Source organism: Trachurus japonicus, chromosome 24, assembly GCF_045865225.1.
Source record: "Trachurus japonicus isolate A0001 chromosome 24, Traja_1.0".
Taxonomy (NCBI): Eukaryota; Metazoa; Chordata; class Actinopteri; order Carangiformes; family Carangidae; genus Trachurus; species Trachurus japonicus.
The window spans coordinates 14,907,149-14,927,300 of NC_140930.1; the positions used below are offsets into that span (position 1 = coordinate 14,907,149).

Consider the following 20,152-nt stretch of genomic DNA (forward strand, 5'->3'; position numbering starts at 1 on the left):
GTGTCTGTGCTGTCTGCCTCTGTCCGTGGTGCTGAACTGTGATCACGTGACCCCTCCCTCCTCAGTGTTTCCACCTCCCCCCTTTCTCTCTCTCTCTTTTTTTTTAAACAGCTTTTTTTCCCCCCCGTCTTTGAACCGACACAAACAAAACAGCTTCGGCTGCACTTTCAATTAAACGACGTGACAATACGGGACGGACACATCGCTGTGTTCCCGTTTTGAGGGAGAAAAAAAAGGCCGAGGATTGTTTTCTCCCATCGCCATTTTCAGCCGCCAGCAGACGCGGCTCGTCGGCGTGACCATAATAATGGACACCGACTACACGTCCGGATTAGAAAACCCTCTGTACAGCGAGCTGAAATACTTCTGTAGGAAGATCCAGGAGGCCTACAACGAGCTGAAGGAGGACCTGACACCCTACCGAGATGATCGCTTTTACAGGTGGGTCACATCAGCATCATGCATTATTCTGGTGCGTTATAGCCTATATATATAGCAGCCTACGTGTCTAGGCTATTGTGTTTTGTATTATGTGGATTATAATGGAGCAATGGGCATCTTAAAATGACCTTTTATTGTTATGACGGCAGATGCAATCAAAGGTGTTCACTGAGCTTTAAGGGGAATCATGCTGGTTTGGTGCTGCATGATTGTGCTGCTTCACATTGATTAAAGTGGAAAGAAGAAAATTGGGAAATCATACATAGATACATGGCTGCGCCCCCAGATTATGTAGCTATTAATATTTTATTTAGAAAATAAAGTCTCAGTTTAAAATGAGGCAAAGGCCTCAAAGCCTATGAGGCAACAAGTGTTGTCTTGTGGACGTGCATTTTGTGTAGGCTATTTGATGGTGATGATTAGACTCATCTTGAAATACAGTGTATGTCCTTTAAAAATAATAATAAAATAAATAGACTAATATCTCATGGATAGCTTGGTGCAAATTAAAAGTCGACATTTATGTGCGGTGTACTCGTGCTTGCGCATGCGCCAAACTTCCTTTCATCCAAAGAACATTCAGCCGTCAGATACAGTATGTTGTTGTATATCATCAGTCATGGAGGGATTAGTGAGCGGCAGACCAGACACAGGCAGCCGGGGGTCAGGCAGGGGGGCAGCTGCAACACACCATGCAAATAAACACAACACAGCCACTATTACTGTAGCTGCAAGACAACCAGAAAGAGACATACAACAACAAGCATAAGTGACAACAGAGAGACAAGGACATGCAAAAAACAACAACCCTCAGAGTGTCTTTATATCCAGGTTCCTGTTGTCTCATAATCCACACTTACCTTCAAGACATACAACCTTCTGGCCTTGACTACATACTTATCATAAACAGATGTTCAATTTATCCATTTAACATATATATTTAACCAGTGATAGTGCATAAATTACATGCAGCCAGGCTATTGGAATAAATACAGATAGATAGATAGATAGATAGATAGATAGATAGATAGATAGATAGATAGATAGATAGATAGATAGATAGATAAAATATACTGATATATTGTTAATCAAACATAGAGGAGGCAGACACTCCCTCCCTCCTCTCCCCGTCTGCGTCTGCAGCACCACTTTTTTTTTTTTTTTTAACAGCTTTATTTACAACAAGAGTATACACAGGACTGAATACAGTTAGATGAAATAAGTGTATACAACATTAATACACAACCAAACAATCATAAATACGCCAGGGGATGACAGCAAGACAGAAAAAACATAAACTTAAATAAATATTTTGTAAAGCTACGTTTTAACAGCTTTTTTATTCTCACAATCACAGAGGGAGGAGATATATTGACCAACATATGCAGACAGTTCCAAGAAGTTTGGCTTCTTACCAGAAAATTTAGACTTATGTATATAAAATTTGGATAAAATAATTAACAAATTAATCATATAAAACTGAGAATTTAGTTTTTTATCATATTCAGTGTAGCCAAACAAAACATTTTTCCAGCATAAATTAAACTGGGGATATTGCGTCTGCAGCACCACGTGTCCCGGCCCCGCCCCTTCCGATGACGTAGCTGTCGCAGACTAAAAGATGTCAGCTGATGTGACACGGATGTAGCTTCACAGAGGGAAAACACATTTAACAGCATTTCTTTCCCCGTCCCTTGCCGAGCCTCGGTTGAGAGCGACTATAAAAGATGGAGCGGTAAGTGTGCGGCTCGTTCATCGGACTCACTCGAGATAAATTAGTGAAGCGTAAATGTGCGAGGAGACGAGTTTAAAGCAGCTGCTCTGCCCCATCGGTTAACGTTACTGCTAGTGAGAAGTAGCACGGAAGCTAACAGTAGTGTGTTGACATACCGGCGGTAGGCTTAATATCCGCACCTGCACCACAGTTAAGCACAAAGCAAATATCCTTTCACCCCCACTAGGTATCTCCTGGTTTGGACTGTGTGTTAACATTGTGTGTATGTGTATGTGTGTGTGTGTTTCTTCCTGTTACAGGCTGGCCCCCATGCGGCTCTACACCCTGTCCAAAAGGCATTTTGTCTTGGTCTTCGTGGTGTTCCTCATCTGCTTCGGCCTCACTGTTTTCATTGGTATAGCAGGTATATGACTAATAAATAAATAAATAAATAAAGATATATATTACTGCAACACTAGGCTAAATACACAGGAGCTGAGAGCTTTAAGGTTTCAGACAGAAACAGTCAGTGGGCGAGTGACTCAACTGTGTCTAATCATCACTTATTGTAATCAAGATCTAGATAAGAAAAGAAACACCAGTCTCCTTCCACCTCTACTCCTTTTTCCTTTCTGGATTGTGCAACTTGTATCTGTCATAAGCAGAACCAACATCAATGCTTCCTCCCTATTAGCAATATTATGGAATTTACTCTTAAAAGCCAAACATGGACATTACATTTCCTTTCACCCTGACGCACATATCAGCCTTGTAATTACTCTAGAAAATAACGTGTTAATGTTTGGCAGCCCCACCAAAGTTTTCAGACACAACACAAGTGAGTTTTGATCATATCTATCTCTTATTGTTGTATTTTCTCCTTATGCATATATGTCTTCTGTGGCTATTCATTAACCTCTCATAGTTTGACCACACATGTAGTGACTTCACTATACAGCTGCTGTTACAGAAAGTAGCTTTAATTATGAAGTGAAGTTTGCTGTTTTTTAACATACGTATATAATGCAGATTCATTTCAGTCATCAATGCAATAAGATATCCATTGATGTTTCAGTCCCTCTACATTTTTCTAGTAACTTTTGGTGTAAAATCAAGGAGGGTTTTACTTTTTTCTTGGACATCACATTGAAGAAATAGTTTTCTGTTGTGTGTTTTCTTCATGTCTGTAGGTCCTAGGATTATTTCTGAGCAAGAACACAATGGTGATCAGTCACTAGCTAAAAATGCCACATTGAAGGTAAGACATTTGTATGATGGGAGATGTGTGTGGACATTTTGAGAATTTACTGGAAAGAAATACTGCTACTGGTTTCAAGGTGTATAAATCGGGAAGCGTTTTATATTGTAGTGTATTGAAAATGCACACGTGTGCGTATGTATGTAAGATTTTAATGTGGTGCTAGAACATTTTTATTGTCTATTTATGTTTTTGTTTTGTTTTTTTTAAAGATGCCTGTTTTGAAATGTTGCATTTGTTTGTTTAATGACTAAAAATATCCTAATGGTTGCTGGTTTATTTTCTGTTCATCGATTTATCAGTTTTGCAACTCATTGATGTAATTGTAATCGAAGGAATATTCTTGTGTTTAGAGAATATATTTGGGTTTGAGTCATACATTTTGTGTAATGTTGTACGGATGGATTACATTCCTATAGGAATCCAGTTTTGTGTTTGAATTATTAGCATTATTATGATAATTATCATTTATAATAACATATTACTGATGTCATTCATTGCATTTTTTCAGACCGGGCCCTTCAATCTAGTCTCTCCTCCCCTCACCACTTACCACCAGCAGCTATGGCTCACCTGTGTGATGCAGGCTGAAAACAGTAAATGTAAGACCACACACTGAGCTGCAGATGACTGCAGCTTGTCTGTTATTGTGTCGTAAACACACTTGGCTGGTTAATAACGTGTTGTCACTGCTGTCCCTGTCAGTGGGCGACTTCCAGCAGCCTTTTGACATGAACGTGGAGCTGAAGGGAGTGATGCAGGACGCTAGCGTGATGCACATCAACCCCGTCCACCAGAAATCACGAACGCTACACTGCGGCTCTGTAAGTGTCAATCAGACCCACCTCTCTCTCTCTCTCTCACGGCATGCTGGGGTGTCATTAATCATCTAGGCAGACAGAAGCAACCAGCTCAGCAGCTGTGTGCGAGTCTGTGAAATGCATGTAGCAAAGTCCTTTCTGTTTCAAATCTGAATCTAATTCTAGTTCTGTGCTGAACCAACAGTGGTGCATCTTTTTTTGTCTGTGTTCTTGCAGAAATGTGATGAAATCATCGTGCTCCATCTGGGTTATCTGAACTACACCCAGTACCAGGTTGTGGTCAGCTTCAAGGGCCTTGAAAACATCACATATGAAATCAGGGTCAAGTTTGTGGTAGGTGACACAGTCTCATAAAACAAACTCTGTAATATTTCATTGGCAAATTGGATTTTATTTTATTTGTTTGAGCTACCAAGTCACTCACCACATTTCTTTAACTCTATTTTTAATTCCTCCTCAGTGGAAAATGTACAATCCCATTTTCTCACAAGTGGAAATCTGGTTCCGGTTCGTCTTCGTAGTGCTGACCTTCATGGTGACGGTAAGAAAGAGTACTGGTGCCAGTCTAAATTCATTTCTAAAAAAATCAATATAACCTCCAATCTTTGAGCAAATACGGCAGAGCAGATGACAAAAGTAAAGCAAAAAACTGGCTTTTCCACAATGCAGGACGACTAATTATCTCGTCCTCTGTGTGTCGCAGTGTCTGTTTGCTCATTCCCTGAGGAAATTCTCCATGAGGGACTGGGGCATTGAGCAAAAGTGGATGTCTATCCTGCTCCCGTTGCTTCTACTCTACAATGGTGAGTTTCAGTTTCATTCATTCTTAAAGCTAAATTTTATATTTTAATTCGATCATGAAGCAACTTTTGTATGTACACTTTGCTATTCCACATGTTTACAAAGTGCTCGACAAACTCAACATATAGAGACCACAGAAAACAAGTCACAAATGAATGTGATAAAACCATAGGAGATGGAGCACCCAAGCATGACAGCAACACAGGCAATACAAGACCCCAATGACAAATTGAGATCAGGAAGACTCAAATTAAAATGCATGATGCAGTTAATTAGATAAAATAAACATAACAGTAACATAAATTAAGGGTACCCTTCATTTACAAGGGTACATGAAGACGGGGAATAAAAATAAAAATGGATAGAAAACAGTAGGAAAACAATAAGAAGATTATGATATCACATAAAAGCAAATCTGTAAAAGTGGGTTTTTAAGACGAGATATAAAAGACGTAGACTGACATAGAAAGAAGAGTTGGTCTGATCTGTCAGTGTGTCCTGTGCAATTTAAAAGAACTACGACATGACATTCAGGTGTGTTGCTTGTTGTGTTTTTTTTTTTTTTTGCTGTTCAGATCCGTTCTTCCCGCTGTCGTTCCTGGTGAACAGCTGGTTTCCAGGGACGTTGGATGCTTTCTTTCAGGCTCTGTTCCTGTGTGCTCTGCTGCTCTTCTGGCTCTGTGTCTATCATGGCATCAGGGTTCAGGTGGGTCCTGTATAATATTCCCATCCTCCCATCCTGCCCCCCCCCCCCCCCATTCAGCTTGTTATTAGTTATTTCATATGTTTTGTCTTGTTTTCCGCAGGGTGAGAGGAAATGCCTGACGTTCTACCTGCCTAAGATGATCATTGTCGGTCTCCTGTGGCTCTCGGCCGTTACACTGGGCATCTGGCAAACGTAAGTCTGACTTCTCTGGCTGCCTGATTTAAAGCCTGAGCTGTAACGAGACAACAAAGAATAAACTCTTCTTCATCTGAATTTGCAGGGTTAATGAACTCCAGGATCCCACCTATCTGTATAAAGTTGATATAGCAAACTTTCAGGTGAGACTACTTCAACAAACGGCACTTGAAGCAGTGTGTTAATTCATTCTTATGAAGCTGGACCGGATTAAAGGATAAAGAATATACAAACTAACTAATTCCTATGTTATTTCTCCAGGGTATGAAGGTCTTCTTCCTGATTGTTGTTGCCCTCTACATCCTCTACTTGATTTTCCTGATTGTCAGAGCTTGTTCTGAACTGAAGAACATGCCTTACTCAGGTAAAACACCACACCACACCCCTTTTGGATTGGATTCACCTTAACATTTTACTATGATAACATTGGTTTTCTGTGTTATTTCAAATATTAGATCTTCGGCTGAAGTTTCTGACAGCGCTGACATTTGTGGTGCTCATTATAAGGTGAGTTTATTGGAAAGGACTCAAAAAAAAAAATTGTTTGGAAGAGGTTTGTCTAATTTCATCACACTGTTTCTCTTTTTTCCTCCAGCATGGTCATTCTCTACCTGAGGTTTGGTGCCAAGGCTCTTCAAGACAACTTTGTGGCTGAATTGTCCACTCATTACCAAAACTATATCCTTCCTATTTCAGTTTTTTCCACCCACCAAAGTTTCACTGTCAATATACCATGAGATGTAACATAACATGTATTAAATAGCCCGTCATTATTCTTTAACTCCAGACATACCAGCTGAATTTTTATCCTTCTACGGCCTACTTAACTTTTACTTGTACACATTAGCATTTGTGTATTCCCCCTCCAAAAATGCCCTCTATGGTAAGTAATACAATGCAGCCACTACTAATAATTTTACATCTTATTTCTGTTCTACACTGGAAAGTGAACTAATATGCTAATGCACCTGATTTTGTTTAATTTCCCAGACTCTCAGTTAAAGGACAATCCTGCTTTCTCCATGCTAAATGACTCGGATGATGAAGTGATATATGGGTAAGTACAGTATATCATCGGGCTCACAGCTTCTACAGTTATCTGCCATTTTATTGTAGTTCAGTGAACATGCATAAACCCATTGATATCTCTTTGTTTTCGTTTGTAAAGGAGTGATTATGAGGACATGCCTTTACAAAACGGACGTGCCATCAAAGCAGCCACCAAGTACCAGGACGAGACTGACAGTGACTGACGGATCTCGGACTGCGCCCCCTCCCCTGTGTCCCTGTTGGAAACTATGAGAATGCATTAAAAACAAAGTATCATGTCTATGTGTACATAAGGGATATTGGGATTGGTACTATGGGATGATACTGTAAGTGTACATAAATATATTTTTAAAAAGATAAATTCCATGTCTACTGAATGTACTGTAATTTTACTGAAAGTTGAGGCACGAAGCCACTCCTTACTTTTTTTTTTTTTTCCATCGTCAATGCTTTCAGTTTGATTGAAAACAACAGAAACACTGATGTAAAACAATACTTTTTTTTTTTTTTTTTTTTTACAAGTTTGGGATTTTCTTTCACTTGTGACCAGCATTTCTTCATAATTCATAATGATCGGGAAAAGTGCTAATATTAATTGGGATTTTTTGTGTGTGTGAGAGATCGATGATATTTTTAATGCTTTGTGTTGAAACACTGTTGTCTCTATACTTCTACTGTGTTTTTATTTTGCCATTCCTTTCCAGTCTCTGTGACCATTTGAGAATAATAAGAATGCATATTATCTGGCCAAAGCTGAGTGACACTGTACTGTCACCATCACTGATGTGACTCATGAGTGGGGAATTTAAAGTGCCATAACAGTGTTGGTTGTTGACAAATCCTCTTTTCCCTCAGACATATTGAAGAGATGGAGAGCTTGACCTGCAGTTACCACTGATCAATTACCACTTCTCTTACTAATTATTTCCTTGGAAAGCAGCTTTGTAATTTGCACTTGTTTAAAAAATGTTATTTATTTTGCTGAAAAGTGAAGACATTTTGATGCTGTATGATCTGATAACTTTGATGCATGGATTTTACATGACGGTATGTTAACTACTGATGTATAATTTTAAACATTTTGTATCCCAGAACATAATGGTAGTTGTACCATTGGCCAAATACAGTATATTTTGCCTTATGTTGACCATTTCATTTCAAGTAACTTTGTAACTTTTTTTTCTCTGTAACTGTCCTAATATTGCCTTTTTTGATTTTCCTTTGTTTGGTGTAACTGGAGCTTATGGACAAAAACAGTCAAAATACACGCGTCTGTTTTACAGATAATATCACAACATGTTTTCTAATCAAATGGTGCCTTGTCCTCACATCACAGTTTACTCTTCTAAATGGACTGCAGTCTCAAAATTGTAAATGCTTTTGACATAAAGTGTACATCTTTGATTGTTCTGGTGTGAATCTGGCTTATGTTGATTCGCATTGGTTAAATGAGGTTGTTGTGAGTCCACTCTTGATATATGGGAAGCTCTTTTTTTTCTCCATTTTTTTTTTTTTGCATATTCAAAAGTTGTACCTGTAGCACTGTCATGTCACGTGTAAATAAAACAAAATGTATACAGCATAGTTTTGTTTTAATCAAGTACTTTAAATATAGAAAAATAGCACACAAGTTCTAAAAAATACACAAAATCCTGCACACTTGAGATACTTCAGACATTGAAGTATAGGTTCAGATAGCCAAGCCAAAAACGTTGACGATGCAGTACATGGACTTGTTTTCCCATCGCACTGTGCAGTTTTCTGTGGGATAAAATCAGTGACCATTACATTTACTATATAAAGTAAAAGCATTTGAAAGTTTCTTGTGCATTATCAAGCTTATGTGTACACAGAGGTGTGTTATCTTACCATCAGTAGCACTATCCCAGAAGCAGGCACTGGCTGTTTGTAAACCTGCTCCATTTTTCTGCATGATGATACAGGTAACTGAGGGGGAAACCACGAACACTGGCAATTAATACCAACCGCAAAGTATATGTTATTTCTGAGGTAGTATCACATAACACATACATACCAATGTATTTGTAAGGCTTTCCCAGCTTGCTAAGTTGACTGAGGCACTGCTCCACGACGCTGGTGGTCCACTGGTTCACTCTGCTGTGCTGGTAGGCATTTCCTCCTATGGCTGTTTCCACAGACTGCAGAGACAATGTAAACAAAGCTATGTTTAAACCCGTTTAAACTGATCAATACCCACAATATCACAGATTTCAGCTGTCCTAGGCTAGCTAATACATGTTAGAAATCCATAAATCACATCAAATAACTTATAAGTGGATAAAAATGGTTACGGGGATTGCTAAAGAGATAGAACGTGGTCGGTGCCTAGCAACCGTAAAAGCGTTCCTTAGCAACAGACGCAAAGTTGGTGTTAGCTAACAGGGCAATAAGGCGATAACCCGATAAACTCAAACTTTACAGATGAGCCAAAAAAAGGTAGTGACATACATTACCTCTTTAATGATTTTGTTCACATCCTCAACGGAAAACGCTGCCTGTTGGGTGAAAAAAAACATGAAACGTTGCAGTTCAAGTTAGCGGCGTGGATGTTCACCGTCTACTTCCTGTCTAAGTTACTTACAATCTTATGAATAATTTTGAAATACATAAGTTAATGACAAATAATACAAATAACAATATGCGCAGTAAGTTCTTTAACACATCCAACCCACCTCCTCTTCTGCTTGGTAATCGTCCATGATCACTGCCTCAACAATCAACAACACCAGCAAACTAACCAGGGAATATGACTTCCGGTTACGGCTCTTCAAAATAAGGGCTTGGAAGGAACTACAATTGCTGGCTTCTATGACGAGGACAGCAAAATAAGAATTTCATTGTCAGGGAAACTCACCTTTCCACTGTGCAAATGACAATAAATACTTTGAACTTTGAACTACAACCAAAGATACCGTCTTTGCTACAACTAATTAAAAACATTTAATCAGAAAATGTTAATGATAACCGTAGAAAGTGTGTCTGGTTGATTAAACAGTAACTTACAGCGACTGTTCATAGGTTTTCAACTGATTTGCTGTTCATCGGTACATTGAACATAGCAGCAAATAGTGCAACCAAAAACTTGTACTGTTTGTTTTATCTTTTCAAAAAAAATATTGAGTTCTAACAACTACACCTGGCAAATAAATACCATCTCCACAGCAAGGCACGGTGGTACCAACACCCTTGCCCTGGATCTAAATAATATGGGGCCATGACTGCTGGCAGTTCACCTTTGACCCACAGAAAAAAAAGCCATCAACAATGAAAGGTTTTGGGACATATCCTGGACTGGTCTATCCAAAGCCCACACGACAAAGACACCTGAAAATCCATCCTGTCAGTGTTTGAAAGGAACAGGGAGAAATGAATAAAGGTGTTCAAAGTTTATAAAATGCAGTTTCAGGAGCTCTGAATGCTGTTTGCTTTAGCTAAACTTTAATAAAACATAAATTGGAGATACTCAACTGATGCTCGGGTTTATGTACCATGGAGTATTAGTATTACCAACAATTTCACATTCATTTACTTAAAAACACAAATAAACAGCTAATGAGAGGCAGCCGCGGTGCCCCCTGTTGGTCGATTTTAGAAAACATGATTACCTAACTTCAGGTGATGGAGACGCGAACTTCTTCTTACTGCCACAGTCCTCTGTGTTTTATCGGACATTTCAGGTAGGCTACTGCCACAATTAAACTCTCTTTGCACAGTGTTTCATCATGATTCACAGGGTCTTTGGGCTTTAAATGCACGTCCAAGAACTTTGTAAACATTTGCTACAAGTGTTGTTTGTCAAACTGACGGGCTCACATGAACGTCGCTAGCTTGCACGGGCTCCTGAAACGCTAGGCTAACCCATTGGCCGGCGGCCTAAATTACAAGTGGTTAACCCAGGTGTGTGCATTCAGGGACGCATTTCATATTCACGTTGCACTGAATAAAAGTCAGTCAGTAATTATTATTACTATTATTATTAGTTACGCTTCGTGACACGTCACATTGATTATTCTCATGTTCGGCGTTAAAGCGGATTCGCGAATTCACTTTTTCAGTTCACCTTTATTTTGAAAAGAGAGTACCGGAAGTTGAAGTACTTGCGCTGTTAGCTTTGAAGGGCCTTTCACACCGAACGCGGCAGGCGGCGGAAGGCGGCAGCAAACCCATTCATTGTGTACGTGCTACCGCGGCGCACCGGCGAACGGCTCTGCGCCGAGCTGAGCGGCACGCGAGGTGGGCGCATGCCGCGGCGGCGCGCTGCGCCCGAATTAAAAAATGTTTAATCCGGGCGCAGCGCGCTGTGACGACATCTCGGCGCGTCCAATAGGAGAGGATGTAGTGGAGTCTGAAAAAAAATCAGCCGCTTGCAGAGAGAAAACAAACGACCAGACGTTCAGTTAAAGTGACGGGATGCATGAAATGAGTTGTCATCCTCCTGAGGATCAGACCAACTCTCTCTAACAGGCTGTTAAACTGCTCCCTGCTCAGCCTGACGCTAAAGTTCACCTGGAAGCGGTCGTTTTGTAGCTCCTGGCGAACATATCTTTGCATATACCCCCCCCATTATTACCCTAAGGGCCTTTCACACCGAACGCGGTATGCGCTGCGCCCACCGCGAGGTACAGCGCAGACAGGCGCAGAGCAGGGCGGCAGCGCGTACACATATGGCGCGAGTTGCTGAGCAACCGAACAAACAAGACAGGATTTGGGGGGGTATATGCAAAGATATGTTCGCCAGGAGCTACAAAACGACCACTTCCAGGTGAACTTTAGCGTCAGGCTGAGCAGGGAGCAGTTTAACAGCCTGTTAGAGAGAGTTGGTCTGATCCTCAGGAGGATGACAACTCACTTCATGCATCCCGTCACTTTAACTGAACGTCTGGTCGTTTGTTTTCTCTCTGCAAGCGGCAGATTTTTTTTCAGACTCCACTACATCCTCTCCTATTGGACGCGCCGAGATGTCGTCACAGCGCGCTGCGCCCAGATTAAACATTTTTTAATTCGGGCGCAGCGCGCCGCCGCGGCACGCGCCCACCTCGCGTGCCGCTCAGCTCGGCGCAGAGCCGTTCGCCGGTGCGCCGCGGTAGCACGTACACAATGAATGGGTTTGCTGCCGCCTTCCGCCGCCTGCCGCGTTCGGTGTGAAAGGCCCTCACGCTGCGGGTCTTTGCACATTTCGGGGGTTTAATTGTACTTAAGTGGACATTATTGTGATAATTTAGTGAACATGGTAGCTAAATATGTACTTGCGTGTAATGTGAAGTGTGGTTTTAAGTGTGGTCGCTCTTATCTGATCCCCTGCCAGGGAAAAACAAGAGTTTTATATAAATTGTGTTCGCTGATTGGATAGTCGCGGGTCACGTGACGTCAATAACCCGGTTTCACTATCCAAAATGTCCAGTGTTTCTACAAATGTGTGTGTTTTTTGCGTCGATAGCCCGTAAATATCGAACTGATCTTTCACGGGTTGATAGGACTTTATCTGCTGAACACTTTGTGATGATCATATGTTTGCAGTCAGTGAAAGTATTTTGAAACCCTGAGTGAGAGTCACAGTACGGAGAATGACTCCCCTGCTTGTTGCTGGACAGAGTTATCGCTTCTCGGCCTTTTGGCTAAGATCAAGTGTAGTATCTGTTCTTATCAGTTTAATATCTGATACGTCCCCTACCCGGGGACCATATATTAAATTGATTTTTGGAACAGGGAGATGGAATAGGGGCTTGCTCCGTCCACTCCACGCATCGACCTGGTATTGCAGTACCTCCAGGAACGGTGCACCCCCCTGAACTTGTCAAAGAAAAATAAACAAAGTCCAACTTTTAAGGAATTTGTTTTCATTTGGACATTCGACAGATGTTTGAAAGCCACTCCAACGTTTGTTACGCAGACTGTACAGTAAACATATTATGGGAAATGTGGGATATTACAAGCAGAGTTGCTGTTGTCCTTATGGGTCGAATTGACCCAATCTGTTCTCTTCCTCCATCCTTCCTTCTTTCCACAATCCTTATTCCCTTCCTTCATTCCTTCCCTTCTTCCTCTATTGATCCAATTGACCCGATCTGTTCCCTCCCTTCTTCCTTCCTTTTTCTTCCTTCCCTGAACGAATCTGTTCCCTCCCTCCATCTTTCTTTCCTTCCTTTTCCCTCCCTCCCTTCCTTCCTCCCTTCCCTCCCTTCGTCCTTACTTCTTCCTTCCTTTTTGACCCAATCAACCAAATCTGTTCCCTCCCTCCTTCTATCTTACCTTCCATTTTTCCCTTCCTTCTTTCCTTCCATCCTTCTTTCCCTTCGTCCTTCCTTCCTTCCTTGACCAAGGAGGACAACAGGAGGGTTAAAGCTATTGATTAACAAAAATGCTAATATAAAAATTATGAACAGATGTAAAATGTAAAACCATGAGGTGTATCTCATGCAGCCAGTGGAGTACAAGATCCCAAACTGATTTTGAGTCAATTGATCACATGACCTGGAAGCTATTGAGCTAAAATGCTAAGATTTACATATAAAAATTATTTAAAAAAAAATATGTAGAGATTCAAAATGTAAAAACAAGAGGTGTACCTCATGCTGCCAGTGTAGTAACATGATTCAACACTGGTTTTGAGCCAATTGATCACATGACCTGGTAGTGCAATTAGGTATCACTGGTTTTTACTGTGCAGATATAATGCAATATGGATTTTGTCGATATGAATGAATCTTCAATACGAATGAGCAAAGTAAAGTGGCCAGTGCCAATGATAATAGAGGTTTCTTCTTATTACTGTTTTTTTTTTTGTGATTAACATTTTTATTGTCATTATTTCAATAATACAACAGTAACAGTGACCCCCCCCCCCCCCAACCCTTCCCAGGCCACTACCATCCATGCTGATCCCTTTCTGGTTACCAACATCAACCCCTGTACAGCTATTACAGCTACATAGCCTGCATCAATGTAGACAAAACACAAAATAACTATAACAAAATTAGGCACAGAGAATGATTCCAGACAAGGTCAATACAACACAAAATAGTCACTACATTGAAGAGATAATTGGTTAACAAACGAAGAAATAAAAACAATAATAGCTGAATAAAATGCAAACAAATAAGAAGCACTGTTCTGTATTTACCCACAATAATGACAGCTTGCTTCTCTCCACCATGTAACCCATATCAGGAACCCTTTATGAATTTTACGTATTTGCCCCACTTTGCTTTTCTTATTACTGGTTTTGAAATGAAGTCATCATTAGTATAACTCATTCGCGTCCATTGTGTAATTTCTGCTAACTGATTGAAAAGGTGTGTAAACACGGTGTGAATTTTATTTTATCTAAATTATTTCTACTTGTTTTGAGGTAAATAGAAACACAGAACAGGGCCAGTAACAAACGCACGTAGTTCACCCTCCAAGACAGTAGGGGGCAGTAGCGCACCACTGGTAAAGTATGGAAACTAGAAGTGGGAAAAGGTAGTGCTGTGTAAAATATACGTTGTTAGATAGAGAATATAAACATGATTTCCTTAATATAAATTTGAATAACTGTCAGATTTTGTCTGTGTTCAGTTTCCACAGATTTCACATTGACTTTTCACAGTCTTGTCAGTGTGTAGTTGCGGCGGCACCATCAGTCAGTGGGTCGTGTCCCTGAAAGACTCTCCCACGTGTAACTCCTCCAACTCATACTTACCTGGCAGGGGAGACACCATGATCAAGAAGGTGGTTCACCCAAAGTGAGGCCCAGCCATTGCACTCCGGCTGTCTGACCTTTGTGAATTCCCCAAATGTGGGAATCTCAACTGCATAATTTATGGTAGTGGGGGACTGCGTTCGCGCTGACCCCTGATTTCACTGTAAAAAAAAAAAAAATGCAATACCTGGTATAATAGTAGGAACCAAACGATGTGGTTGTTTATGTAATCTAACCCTAACTCCAAGCACAGAAACAAGCATTATGTTGGTTTACTCTCTACTTGGGTAATAAATGTCAGTCCCGTGTAAATGAATATACCCTCACACGCATACATGTAATACAGTGAATTGTGAAACCACATGAAACCACACTGTCTGTGCTCTCCATCATATGTGGAAGTAAATCTTGTGGTAAAGATACAAGACACAACAATTCTTACTGTTTTGTAGGCTATTTTGTTTTTGTTTTTAAATGTTTACACTGTTTTTTGTTCCTTATTCTGGAAACTACTGGATTAATTTTACATTTGGGAACTGGCATGAGGTACAGAGATTTCACTGTTTAATAATAATACAATACCTGGAATCATAATAGCAACCAAATGATGTGGTAGTTCCCTTACTCTAACTCCTAGCACAGAAACTAGTATTAGGTATGTTGGTTTATTCTCTACTTGGGTAATAAATGTCAGTCTTGTGAAAATATAAATGAATATACCCTCACACATACATGTAATACAGTGAATCGCGCTCTAATGAATAAGAAACCACACTGTCTGTGCTCTCCATCATGTGGAAGTAAATCCAGGCAGCAAATATTTACTGATTTTTCATTTGTGGTACAGATGCGAGACACAACCACCATTCTTACTGTTTTGTATTTTGTCTAACATTTTTAAATGTTTACACTGGTTTTTGTTCCTTATTCTGGAAACTACTGGATTAATTTTACATTTGGGAACTGGCATGAGGTATAGAGACTTTCATTGTCCCCTTATGTTAAACTGGTTGAGTTTTAATAACAGTGTGTTTTTTTTTTTTTGCATAGATAGTCCGAAAATATCGAACTGATCTTTCACGGGTTGATAGGACTTTATCTGCTGAACACTTTGTGATGATAATATGTTTGCAGTCAGTTAAAGTATTTTGAACCCTGAGTGAGAGTCACAGTACGGAGAAAGACTCCCCTGCTTGTTGCTGGACAGAGTTATCGCTTCTCGGCCTTTTGGCTAAGATCAAGTGTAGTATCTGTTCTTATCAGTTTAATATCTGATACGTCCCCTACCCGGGGACCATATATTAAATTGATTTTTGGAACAGGGAGATGGAATAGGGGCTTGCTCCGTCCACTCCACGCATCAACCTGGTATTGCAGTATCTCCAGGAACGGTGCACCCCCCTAAACATGTCAAAGAATAAAAATATTCAAAAGCCTTTCCAGCTGCTTTTAATACTGGTGTGTGCTTGACGACGTAGCAGCAATCCTTCATACAGGCACAATAAACCTGTCCATATCGAGTCGACAAAAAATAAAGTTTAGTAAAACAGATTAAAAAGAAAGAGAGAGAGAGAAACAAGAACCAAGTACAAATTCAATCACACAACAGTACTTGTATTTATTGTCACATAGGGCCTCAAAATGACAGTATCCATGAAAAATCAAGTTTGTGTCAGCAGACTCTCCAGAGAGCTGATGACCTGGGACGCTGACACATGGTTCTATAGTAAAAACAGAAGAATAACTAAAATAAATATTTGGAATGATACAAATACCCAGTCAGTACAATCCCTACCATCGTTGTACCTGAAAATTTAATGTTGTAAATGGCTACAAGAAGTATATTTCCTAAATTAAATAATTGTCAAACTTAACATATGTGCAAATGAAAACACCGTAGCTGAAAAAACAACAAGAACAATTTTAGAACCATGGTGAATTACAAAACGCAAGTCACAACACCTTGTATAGTTTTTTTTTCATACACACCTGGAGGTTGTGTCTGAGGTACAAACAAAGCTGCAGTGTGAGAAGTATGCGATCGTTGAAGTTATGGAGACCGACCGTCCCTCCACTCCTGATAACGGTACACCATATGGCACTTTGAGCACCTTCTGTTGTAAGTTGAAATGCCTGTGTTGGAAAGAAATAGAAACATTAGGGGATCAAATTAGTTATACATGGTAAATCTAAAGATGTATTGAACTTACTTTGTAACACCCCTTCCATGCCAACTATCCTGGCCTTGTCTGTGATTTTTACAGCCTCCTCCAGTGTTGGATTGTCTGGACAAATCTTGCAGGTTGTTTCCTTGGGGAACAATAGAGATACCTCACACTTTTCTCCAGCTCTGGAGTAGGGGGACTGGTAGAGTGAGTTTGTGGTGTTTTGGTAGGTGGTACAGACATGAAAAGACTTTTATTTGTTTGGAAAAGGTGCCACTTTGCAACGTACTTATGGATGCAAGATGTACGTGCCTTAGCACAGGGACAATGCCAGGTGTTTTTTTTGAGGTTGTGCGTCACCATGACTCTTCCTAAGGTGCTGTGATGGAATAATTGGGGTTCAAAAATCGACAGACAAATATGATTTTTGGAGCCACCAAGGTCCACTAACACAGACAAGGGGACATTTGCTTCCTCTGCTGCTTGTTTCCTCTTTTTGCAGAGATCTACCTTGGAGTCACCAAAGAAATGGTTCTCCAACATTTCCTGGAGGACCTCATGTTGCAGTTGCTCCTCGGTGGCAGTAGCGCTGCAGTAGTCCAGCGACCGAATATGGTGGCACATGCTGTGAGACAGCCCACTCCTTTGTGCAAGCAGGTGATACTGCTGGCATTCCTCCATCTCACATTTAATGACAGGTTCCTGGCCCCATGTCCTCCGCTGAACGTGTATTGGCACACTGAAACCGCATGCTGTTTTTCTCACGGCATAAAGGCCGTTATTACGATCAACACATAAGTGAGATTTAGCTGTTATATCTTTTGGTTGACCGTGTTTCCTTTGCATATGTAAGATCAAATTCTGTTTGTATAACACAATAGAGCAGTGAGGGCACTTCATATGAGATGATGGCAGACCAAAATCTGTGGGGGTCTTGGGTGATGCTGTGAGGGAGTAGGAGTGGTCTTTAATCAGTGCAGACACAGAAAGTGGAGGTGACTCTGGTGGTGGTGGTGATGGTGGTGATGACGGTGATCTAATACAGTCCTCCTGAAGGTCTTTAAATGTTGGGTGGGTCTCTGGTGAGGATGGCTTACATGGTAGCACAGTTGCAAATTTCTTATGACACTCGGTCAGATGTACGGCCATGTAGTCTCTTCTAATTACAGTCATTCCACAAAATGGACAATGGAAATGACCTCCATCTCGGCAGGACAGATTGCATTTGCATATAATTTTTTCTGTAAAAGGAAGAGAGAAAATTAGAGAGAGAGAATAACTTTTGCATACAGTTGCATTTTTCCTTAAAGGGATAGTTCAACATTTTGGCAAATTGGCCCATTGCCATAATCGCTATAATCATAGCAGTAGGTTCGTTACCTTTAATTGTCGGTGAAGCTACTTTTAGAACGGCGGAGCGGAGCAGCAGGCTGCTCAGAGCTACGCTACGAAAGGCTAAAGGAATTTCTTGGTTTCCCTCATCAAATACAGAGTCTGCTTACTGAAAAACTGTCCCTGAAAGCAAGGCGCATCAGCGGTTTTTCATGAATTTCCCTCTAAAACAACTCTGTGTGGTAACGTTCCGTTATTATCTCATAGCGTGGTGAATGTGCAGGTCACAACTTGTCCACCAGAGCGTTGTGGAGTTGCTGGATTGTGTATTTGATGAGTTTGATGAGGGAAACCAAGAAATTCCTTTAGCCTCCGTAGCGTAGCTCTGAGCAGCCAGCTGCTCCGCTCCGCTGTTCTGCTTACACCGACAAAAAAAGGTAACGAACCTACTGCTATGACTAGCGATTATGGCAATGGGCCAATTTGCCAAAATGTTGAACTATCCCTTTGACTGAAACGATTAAATTCTACAAAACAAGAGAGAGTGAAATCTTTCCTAGCAATGCGTGCCATACGTCATAAATAATCATGTGAATGGGCTTCATGCACAGCTCCACTTCTTCCTGAAATAAACCAGCTGTCTTATTTCAGGAAGTAGTGGAGCTGTGCATGAAGCCCATTCACATGCCTTAAATTTTCTAAAGTTGCAACAAGTGGCGTCGGAGTGTGTGATTGAAAACCACCACGGTCTGCTGGAGAGAGGTGGTCTGGTGGTGCTGCTGCAGATGGGACTTTAGTCTCTCTGGTCTCTGTTCACAGGACGCCTGCTCTAAGTCAGGTATACGGTGTATAAATACAGTGTTTTTATTCAGAGGTTCTGAACCGTTCACTATGGAGATGCTTCATTATAGCCATTACTGCTGCTTCAGAGGCAGGGCAGACGCACAACACCAGTCTCAGTTACTCTGACCATAGGCTACAGTCGAGCTAACGTGTCCTTTTTTGTTAATTCTCCTCTCCTTAAGCCTCATGTTCTCACTATGTTCTGTTGTGTTGTCTGTTCTGTGACGCTGCAACTGAATTACACAGCTGTTCAATGATTGGCTGTTTGTGTGTCACTTGTAGTCCAGGGATGTGATTAGCTGTTTCAATGTATGAGCCAGCAGGGAGCACATGTGGGCCCTGTCTGTTGGATGATTGGCTGTTTGCCAGTAACTAGTTGCCTACTGTAACTTGTAATCTAACTAATTACTTTTGATTTAAAGTTATTTAAGAGTTAAGAGTAGGGATGCCCCGATCACATTGTTTTGCCCCCGAGTCCTAGTCATTTGATTTTGAGTATCTGCCGATACCAGGGTTGGGAGGGTTACTTTAAAAATGTATTCCAGTACAATTACAAGTTACCTGTTAGAACATGTAATTAGTAACTTACTCTAAGTACTACAAAATTAAAGTAATGTAACGGATTACATTTAGTTACTTTTGGATAACTTTAATACCAAACATGCAAATTCAGTCACGCAGCCATCACGCATCAATCCACGCAGAGGAAACAGGAAATGAAACGCACCGAGCATCCGCTAAATTTCAAAATAAAACACAATGGATAAACTCTCGATTGTAAATCATCACTTTATCAACATTAGTGACAGCTGCCGGCACAAACCACGAGTTAATACACACTCAAACCGAAGCAACAATAATGTTAACTGTACTCAACAAGCTAGTATTACAAGGTTTACAACAGATATGACAGACAACCTGGGCTGTGTGTGTGTGTGTGTGTGTGAGAAAGAGAGGGAGAGAGAGAGAGAGAAAGTCTGTAACCTGCTAGCTGTTAGCTACCGTAGCTCAGGCGTCGGTCTCCCGTCAGGTAAAAGCTGCCGTTTATTCCTCAAATGACGCTCATTACGTTGTTGAGCCTCTCCGGTGGAGTTATCCATCACTGCTGTTGAATTAGCCGCTAA

The 20,152-nt window shown here is 40.7% G+C and overlaps 2 protein-coding genes and 3 non-coding genes across 6 annotated transcripts; 4 read left to right on the forward strand and 1 right to left on the reverse strand.

The window, feature by feature from the left end:
* Positions 1-96: 96 nt before the first annotated feature.
* Positions 97-8,568, forward strand: tmem181 (transmembrane protein 181). 2 transcript variants are annotated; one of them, XM_085770170.1, is made up of 17 exons: positions 97-441; positions 2,476-2,579; positions 3,346-3,413; positions 3,925-4,015; positions 4,119-4,237; positions 4,451-4,567; positions 4,695-4,775; positions 4,938-5,037; positions 5,611-5,741; positions 5,842-5,933; positions 6,022-6,079; positions 6,198-6,300; positions 6,392-6,443; positions 6,532-6,614; positions 6,730-6,819; positions 6,927-6,993; positions 7,105-8,568. In XM_085770170.1, exons 1-17 carry the CDS (start codon positions 308-310, stop codon positions 7,187-7,189), a joined length of 1,575 nt encoding a protein of 524 aa, XP_085626296.1. In that variant the 5' UTR covers positions 97-307; the 3' UTR covers positions 7,190-8,568. The 2 variants fall into 2 exon arrangements, with proteins under 2 accessions (XP_085626296.1, XP_085626297.1); XM_085770171.1 differs by lacking the exon at positions 97-441 and adding an exon at positions 2,047-2,176.
* dynlt1b (dynein light chain Tctex-type 1b) lies at positions 8,562-9,775 on the reverse strand. Its single transcript, XM_085770173.1, has 5 exons — positions 9,680-9,775; positions 9,461-9,502; positions 9,022-9,145; positions 8,856-8,933; positions 8,562-8,747 (listed from the first exon to the last, which is right to left on the reverse strand). The coding sequence occupies exons 1-5, from the start codon at positions 9,704-9,706 to the stop codon at positions 8,677-8,679; spliced, it is 342 nt and encodes a 113-aa protein (XP_085626299.1). The 5' UTR covers positions 9,707-9,775; the 3' UTR covers positions 8,562-8,676.
* A 2,827-nt stretch (positions 9,776-12,602) lies between these two features.
* Positions 12,603-12,793, forward strand: LOC146961696 (U2 spliceosomal RNA). The gene has a single exon (XR_015035284.1). It is a non-coding gene; the product is annotated as a U2 spliceosomal RNA (small nuclear RNA).
* A 1,887-nt stretch (positions 12,794-14,680) lies between these two features.
* Positions 14,681-14,843, forward strand: LOC146961697 (U1 spliceosomal RNA). Its single transcript, XR_015035300.1, has one exon. It is a non-coding gene; the product is annotated as a U1 spliceosomal RNA (small nuclear RNA).
* Positions 14,844-15,899: 1,056 nt separating this feature from the next.
* On the forward strand, positions 15,900-16,090 carry LOC146961698 (U2 spliceosomal RNA). The gene has a single exon (XR_015035287.1). It is a non-coding gene; the product is annotated as a U2 spliceosomal RNA (small nuclear RNA).
* Positions 16,091-20,152: the final 4,062 nt, after the last annotated feature.